The 8,687-nt window shown below is 39.8% G+C and overlaps 1 protein-coding gene across 1 annotated transcript; it reads right to left on the bottom strand.

Annotated features, from left to right (window-relative positions):
- Window positions 1-530: 530 nt before the first annotated feature.
- Window positions 531-1,756, bottom strand: LOC105041378 (cyclin-dependent kinase inhibitor 1). The gene is made up of 4 exons (XM_010918339.4): window positions 1,349-1,756; window positions 1,212-1,264; window positions 942-1,112; window positions 531-841 (listed from the first exon to the last, which is right to left on the bottom strand). Exons 1-4 carry the CDS (start codon window positions 1,658-1,660, stop codon window positions 772-774), a joined length of 606 nt encoding a protein of 201 aa, XP_010916641.1. The 5' UTR covers window positions 1,661-1,756; the 3' UTR covers window positions 531-771.
- Window positions 1,757-8,687: the final 6,931 nt, after the last annotated feature.

Here is an 8,687-nt window from a genome sequence, read left to right as displayed (position 1 = left end):
TTAGATAAGGAGATAACACGTGGAAGCACGATGCGAAGCAAGGCAGATGGTGGGCGGAATGATAGCAGAAAGTGCTCCAGAGAAAACAAGGAACTTAATATAATTTATTTTTATTTGCTTATGCTATAATTAACTCAATAAATATATATAATTCGCTTAGTTATTTAATTTTTCGGAGAGGGCTAGAGGAGAAGGACCACCGCAAATCACCACGTGCAGTCTTCTTCCACGACACTTCCCCCTTCCCCGATCTTATAAGGCGCCCGGCCCCGGGGTCAGCTCACCGTCCCGGCGTCGCGTCACCGCCGCGGCGCCACCCCTTTTCCTCCTCCAGTCCTCCTTATGGGTCCTCAGCTACGATGACCGGTTTCCTCCACAATAGATAGATACATCCAAAAAAAGAGAAAAACTAAAAGCCGTCCGATGAAAATCTAACAGTGTTCCGAATAAAAACCCAATTTAAAGAGAAAAATAAAGAAACAAAGGACACTGAAGCACCGGAGAGAGAGGAGGAACGAAATGGAAGAAAGTTTTAGAGAAAAGCATTTTATTAAAGAAGAAAACAAGAAAGAAGGGAGAAGGGGCTGGTTTTCAGTTCAGAAGCTTCTCCGGAAAATATTGTCCGGAGCCCTTTGGGCCTTCTTTCTTGAGGGCGGAGGGCGGCAGCTACGAGAACTGTACATTACTTTTGAAAATTAGACAAAAAAGGAAACGAAATTTACTATTTCGTTTTTCTCCTTTTTCTTTTTCCTTCTGATTTTTTTTTTTCCTTCATGGAATTAATGGGAGCCACTCGTACCGGCCCTCCAACGGCACGTCGTTGACGACGTCGTAGTTATACCTGCGACGGCGAGAAAGAAGAGAAAGGGAAGCTTAGGCTAGAATCTCCGGCCGGTGGTCTGCTAAAGCGAGCCGCGAGAAAGGCGTTAAGAGAGACTTACTTGGCTGCGAACCGCTGCCACTCGTCTCTCTCCGCCGCCGCGAAAAACTCCTCGATCTCCGCCTCCAACGGCATCATCTCCGCCCTCGATCGCCTCCTCGACGTCCTCTCCGCCGTCGATTCCAGATCGCTCCATTCGTCTACCCCGCTACTCGACGGCGTCGTCTGTCTCCTAAACAATAGAGGAAAAAAAAAGAAATCAAAATGTTTATTTTTAGAGCAAAAAGGACACTAGAAAGAGATGGTGGGAAAGGGAGAGCTCGAGGAAAACCTCCCACTGCTGCAGTTGGAGAGACGCGCGGCGGTGTCCAGAACCTCGCCGACCTGAGGAGAAGAGAGAACGTAAAATTCGAGCGAACAAAGATGCGAAAGAGCTCGAATTCGAGCAGAATTTCGTGTCTCGCTTACCTCCGAGTCAGCAGACCGCGAGGGCCGCTCCTCCGGCGAGGCCTCGCAGGAGGCGTTGCTGGAGCAGCGGGAGATCCGGCCTAGGTCGGGGCTGGGGCACCGCCGGCCACCGGAATTCACTGTGGATCTCATGATCCGAGGCTTCATGACAAGGCTCCGGCTCCGAAGCTGGAGGTACGAGATCTGGATCTCCCCCGACCCCCCCACCGCCTTCCTCCTCTTCGAGCTCCCGCCCCTCCCCGCCGCCGTCGCCGCGGCGAGGGCCAAGGTTCGCGCCCTCGTCCTCACCCCCACCACCTGCGTCACCTCCATCACCGCCACTTCAATCCCTTGGCACTTCCTCTTATCTCTCTGTGTCTATATCTCTTGGCGGAAATGGAGACCGGAGAAAAGAAGAGTGGACTGGAAGGTGATCAGATCCGGTTTGACGGCGGGGTTTTGGTTTTTTTAAGGGGGTGGGTTACGCTTCCCCGTTAACGGGACGAGAATCCGAGACGGCGCCGTTAAGCTGATATGGCCGTTTGCGAATTGGGGGAGGGCCAGTGAAAGCAGTCGAACCATAACGCGACGCGTGGGAGAGCGCCGGCCGTTCGCTTCACCGGCTGGCCCGGTGGGAGATCGCCGTAGCCGGTTACGGCACCGCCACCACTCACCAGCCGAGCCCGCAACCGGGTACTCCCGGTGCCGCGCAGGGTGAGTTATGTCCGGTCTCCCCGTGGTGGGAAGCTGGTCTGAAACGGAATCATTGCGCTCCACGCGGACTTACCAAAGCACCACTGCATACCTTTCCCAAATTACAATACCGCCACCGTCGGAGTCACGGTGGAACCAGCGAAATACCACCGTCCGATCTTGATCGATCGGTAAGAGAGTTCTGCAATCATCTATATGTCCGTTGCGGTGGGATTGAGAGCAGTAATTCTGCCACCTCAAAGCGTCATGGTAACGCCCAGGCCTCCGAACCGGAACCAACCGTTTGAGCGCCCTTAATTACTTGACGGACGCTCCAACGATACATGGTCCGTGATACGATAGCACCTCACCATCGTCTCGACATATTGGAGACCGTAATGTAATAACAGAGTTTTAAACAAGTATAACGTCTGTTACGACGGGATTAATTAACACGAAAAGATTGCTGGCTGCCATTGCTTGACATAATGATTACGGCCAGGTGTGCGGACCTGCCGCCAGAGCGTCATTAACGTTGATGGTCGTTATGACAACATCTAGTATCATGGTTCATGGGTCCCTGATGATGGCGAAACGAGTTGGGTAATGAAACCAACCTTTGAGATCACAGCGGTGGCATGAAGAAGATCAGACGGCACACGTGGACCGACAGGGTCCAAGGTTGCCAAACCAGTGGGATGGTACGCATAAAAGGTTGCCAAACCATTGGTGGTACACTGAAACCAGGGAAGGAGGATAAGTAGGGCAGGTGCATTTAGGCTGACATAGTAATTATGGCGGAGAATCTTCTTTATTTTTCTTTGAAAATTATTATTTGATGAAAAAAAGGGCTTGATGCGACGGTGCTGGATGGGTACACCCCGTTGGCTATATATGGCACAGAGGGGACCGGGGATCAGACGGATGGAGCCCACGGATCTCAGCCAGTGGACGGTCCGGTGCTAGCCCTGTTTGTTTTGTTCTCTCATTTAAGTTATGGGAGGGTTGGAGGCAAGGCAAGCCACTGTGACCGTCCAGAATGAAAGTGTCGGGATCCTGGAGGGCCGTACGATGCGGACGTTGGGTTCTGATGAGGGAAGCGGCCGAGGAGGGAAGATTCGTATTGGATGCGTTCATACGTACGAATTGGCACGTTACGAGGGCATGCATGACACGTTGCCCCACGCAAAGCTGCCAAGCTGAGGAGAGAGGCTTTTCTTTTAATTTCTTTTCATGCATGAATTGTATGATTAAACTTGTTGTCATGGGTTTTCCAATGGTTCTTGGACACGAAAAGTGGAGCATATCGTTTGGATGGTTATCATTTCATAGGGTGGCCGTGTGTCTAAAATTAAAGTTCTTCATTATGTCAATTTTTTTTATTTTTTTATTTTTTTATAATTGTTATAAAAATATTTTATAAAAATTTTAATTTTTTTTAAGTATAATATAACAAGTCATTTCTTGGTTAATTGGAAAGAGAGAGATTACAAGATATTTTTTTGTAAAATAGAGCTCGTCTTGCATAAACGTTGGCCTAATGTTGCTTGTTGACTCCAAAAATTTGAATAATTGAAGTTAAAATTATAATCTCAAAAATATATATAATATTTTAAATATTTTTTATATTAATTTTTACAAAAATATGCGAATAGAGAAAAGTAATCATTGATGACTATCCTGCCTAGGTAACCCAATGTTCCTACCGAGTTTGTGTTATATATAAGGAAAGATGGGGCATATTTCTTTTATTTGAACAATTAAGCCAGTAAGCTAGATTACTCTGATAATCAACTAGCATGACATGCTATCGATTTAAGGAGTGTTTCATTTGATGGTTATGATTTTATTGATTGATTGAATTTTATTGTTGTGAAAGATTTTTTTTTATTTGAATATATATATACTCTTAATATTCCATCTTACTCTCCAAAAAAGTACAAATATTCCAACTTCCAGCTGATGTCATCTTGTTTTCATCTTTAAAACTTCATCCATTGACATAATCAATTAGGATAAATTCATGAAAAATAAGAATGCATGTAATTAGCAAGGAGTCTAATAGGCTTGGGACCTCATTCTCATGTCTAGCCATGCTACATTGGAGGTGGCAATAAGTTAGGTCACATCAACTTAAGCGATGACAACAACATACAATATTTTGACCCATATCCAATCCAATTTGATATTGAGTCAAGGGAATTTAACCCATACTCATGGATTATTTTGGATCACCCATTTGGCCATGGCATGATCTCTTTTGTAAGACTCAATTCCTAAGATTTTGTGCTAACTTGTCAAATCCAAAAATTATCACTCTTATGTTAGTTTTTAAAATAATTTAAATAACTAATATAAAAAAAAAACTAATTACTCAAAAAATTTTATCAAAAACTATGACCCAGTCAAACCTAAATAATTTTAACCTAAGTAGAACTCTAACCTTGTGATCTAAGCCAGTCAAAGCTTTAAGCAATACCCGATCAATTTCGAGTTTGAGCTAGATAATTTGATCCATACCTAATCCTAAGTAAGCAAACTTTTGACACAGGCTCAACCCAAATAGGAACAGGCCAGATCAGATAAATAGTTGCTATGCTTTTACTCAATTATTTAAAGGAAAAAAAAAAAACAAAACTCATTCACCCTCAATACACGAAAAGATGAAACAATTAAGTGTTCACGTCAAAAAGGTGTTTTTGTCCTTTCTGACAATATTATATCAAATAAAACAAATTATGGCATTTTTTAAATGTGCTTTTGCTCGTGCCATGCGAAAGCCTTCAGATCGAGAATCTATCATATCAATCTTGTTTGATGAGCATCCAAAAATTTATCCTGGTTTATCTTTCATTGTCACCAAAGGCCCTACATATCTGGTGCATAGTGCCTTTTAAAAGTATATAAAAGACCTATTGATACCTACAGCCTCATGCTAAATATCCACTTGCTACAACAACACTTGAAGTATTACTCCAACCAAAAATAATGAATGAATATCAATCCATATCCTACTTTCATGCCAATGGTACATCCCCTTACTAGAGGTGGTTGACAAAGCTGCCATCTCTCCAACTCTAATGGTATCAGAACATCTTACAACGTGCACCCAAATTATTACAAGAGCTTGTAGAAAGTACAATTGTCCGCTTGTTGTAGGCTGCACCATGCACATAGAATTAGACTATCATTATAGTGCTATCATGCCTACACAGAACTATCTACACAATCAATACTTAGTAATCTATTTTAAACCATTATTTATACATGGTGTGAATTGACCAGTATCTTTGTAGGGGCACTTCCATGCTTTGCAGGGTTGAGAGTTTGAGTATATTGAGAGGTATATATTATTTCTTGGGAAAATTCAACTCCGAATACTCTTTCAATAAAAAAAAAAAAAGGCAGGCAAGATATAGATGCCTCCCAATCACACAAAAAAGAGAAAAAAGAAAAAGAAAAAAAAATTAGACATGATAAGATGACCATCTGTAGTTCATAGATAAAAAATATAAAAATTAAATAGAAGGACAGGGAGAGGTTTTTTACTATTTTTTTTTTCTTACCTCTTTTCTTTAATTTTATGTAGAAGTAGTTATTTCATAAATAGTGATAGAGAAAAATATGGCTATAAAGATTTTTTTTTTTTTTCCTTACCCCTTTTCTTTAATTTTATATAAAAGTAGTTATTTCATGAATAATAATAGAAAAAAATATGGCTATTCTTATTTGAAGAGCGGAACTAGAACAAAAAGAAGATCAATGAACACCCAGAAGGTGCAAAGCAAGACTGCATGTTATTTGGATACTTCCTTTTATTGATTTATCTCTCACATTGCTAGTATGTATGGAATTGCTCTCTGCTATCTATTCTTCAATAGGCCCATGAAAAACAAATATTGATAGAAATTATAAGAGACCGAGTTAAATCTATTGCAAAGTCAAAAAAAATTTTAAAAAATTTATTTTCTCTCAAACATAGTATGAGCTTTAAGATCGAAGCTAAAGTATGATTAGTATTCCAAATGGCGGGCACAAGGGCACCAAAAGATCTGCATCTTTGGGATATCGATAGTGATTAAAGGAACAATTGAGTTGAGCCAAATTGAGTAATTAAAAATTCAAATTTGACTTGATTCATAGTATCCAGGTTTGAAATTCGAGATGGATCGAGCTTTAATATCCCAAGCTTAAGCTCATTTTGATACAAACAAGACGATACTCGGGATTGGTTTGACTTGAATATTAATGAAGCCACATTCGAGCACGAATTTAAACCTTAGCCTACTAATAAAATATATATTAATATATATTATAAATAAAAATATTATATATATATATATATATATATATATATAGGCTCAGCTTTTTAAGTTGAATGCTTTGCTATTTGAACTCAACTTGAAAAATTATTTGATCTATTCGAGTTTGATACTAGCCGAGCCGAATCAAGTTTGGACTCGATTTGTGAGCAACTCGACTCAATTGTATCCTCTATGCAAATGGTGATATTGTTAGAAATTTTTTGAGAAGTAAGGAAGCTATTCGTCACTCTCTGTCTAATAGAGGGTATTCCTCACCCTCTACTCAATACACTATGCCGGAGCCTAGGCCTCTAAGCAAGCCAAGCTACTGCTTGCCGAACGATGAATTTACATTCGGATTGCAGCGAGAGTTGAAAGCTTCTGACATCAAATCAATGTTTATTTACTACGACATCCCTTAGTACAATGTGTAACATTTATTAGTATAGTGAAGGCCAATGGATTTATATATCCATCTTTTTTATTTAAAAAAAGACAGGAGAGTTAATTTATAAATTATTACTCCAAAAAACAAAACTAGCAATGGCAAAATAACCATACCTTTTATATCATTGTTTTTGGAAGTTCCCACCACATGATGGACTTTGATCGTTTCATATAAAAATTAACTTGATCCCTCCTAGGAGATGCCTTAAATTATGCTCCATAGCGAATTACCACGTTGTTAAGAGAGACCCAAGTTTTAGCCCTTTGTACATTAAGGGCTCGTTCTTTTGTGGATAAATATCATGGAAAAGTTGGTTAACTTTTCTATTGACCAACTTACCCATGTTCTCACAGATTTCAAGATGGATAAATTATTTTCCATGGGTGGCATTTACCCATGAAATAGGAGGAAAATTTTACCCATCCAGGGGATGGCTAAATGATTTTCCCATCAACCGATAAAGTGATCTCTTAATTTTATTCCTAAAATATCCTTTTTCTCATTTCCGATGCCTCTATCGTTAATGCCTAATAACTCAGACTATTTTTTCCAAAGCTTAGTTCATGTTTTTCTTCTCATTATCTCTTTGATCATTACCATCTTCATCCGTAGTGGTTCTGCTTTCTTGAATCCTCCAAGGTATATATGCAAAATTGTCTTATCAATTTTTTTTTATAAATTTTTTTTTCTGCCTCTGTTTTTTTTTCCGTAATTTTGTTCCATTCCGTCTCTGAGGGAGGGGGAAGACGCGGATGTGGGGGGCAGAGAGGGAAGACGCGGATGCTGGGGGGTGGGTTGGGGGGGTTTTGGGGGAGAGGGAAGAAGCGGGGTGCTGGCTGGGTGGGCAGGTGGGGTTGGGGTCTTAGTCATTATCACAAGAACTCATTTTCACTACTCTGGCCTTTCAAGCACTTGTACATGGTGGAAACCATTAATCTACCAACTAGATAGGGCATTGGTGGGGGGTGGTTTGTAGGGAGGAAGGGAGGACAGGATGCAAGGAGAGAGGGGAGAATGTGGAAGCATCTGAGAGGGAGGATGGGATGCGGGGAGAGAATGGAGAACGCGGAATGTAGTGGGGAAGAAAGAGATTAGCCTGGTTTTGGATGACGTGGCATGCAGTGGAGGAGGGGGAGCACGCGAGGGGTTTTTCTTTTTTAAATCTCATGGTTGATAAGAACCTGATAGAAGGTTATATAGGATATAGAATTACGAAATCAAATTTTAATTTTAAAAATTAAAGTACAGGTTAATATTATTATCTATACCTTTTTTGCAGTGATTCCTTAGGTTACATTTTTTCTGACTAGACAAAGTATCCTGCTATGTTTGTAATATTTTTCTTTGACATCATGTTTTCATCAAGGTAAAAAGTGCTGGTCCTTATATTTAGTTATGGTATGCGACTAATTTTTCAAGTAAGTTAAAATTTTATATTTTTTGGTCCATTTAATAAAAATAAAAATGAATATCATCTTGCTGTGAAGCATGAAGGCAGGACATCAGATATGGATCTGACATGAAACAGAAACACCAAAATGGCAAATTCAAATATAAAAAATATTGATGGAATCTAATTATGATTAAATCTTATTTTATTTATGATAATTAAGAATCATTTTGTTAAAACTTAGCTAATGTAATCTATTCAATATTTTTCTCTTCTATTTTTTCAGAAATCAAAATATGGTACAAGATATTTTAAGAAGTCTTAGATTGAGATAGAATCATCAAATTATAAATAGTAGTCTATATTGCAAACTATCCTATCTCCCCCTTTTAAACCAATTTCTAATATGTTTCAATATTTTTTATTTATTAGTTTACTATCATTTTTATGATAAGGCTTTCTTCCTCTTATCCAATCATCAATTTTGACCACACCTTTAATTATAATCAATTTGTATGTGCAGGG

Source organism: Elaeis guineensis, chromosome 3 (assembly GCF_000442705.2).
Source record: "Elaeis guineensis isolate ETL-2024a chromosome 3, EG11, whole genome shotgun sequence".
NCBI lineage: Eukaryota > Viridiplantae > Streptophyta > Magnoliopsida > Arecales > Arecaceae > Elaeis > Elaeis guineensis.
This window is presented reverse-complemented; position numbering and strand designations above follow the sequence as displayed.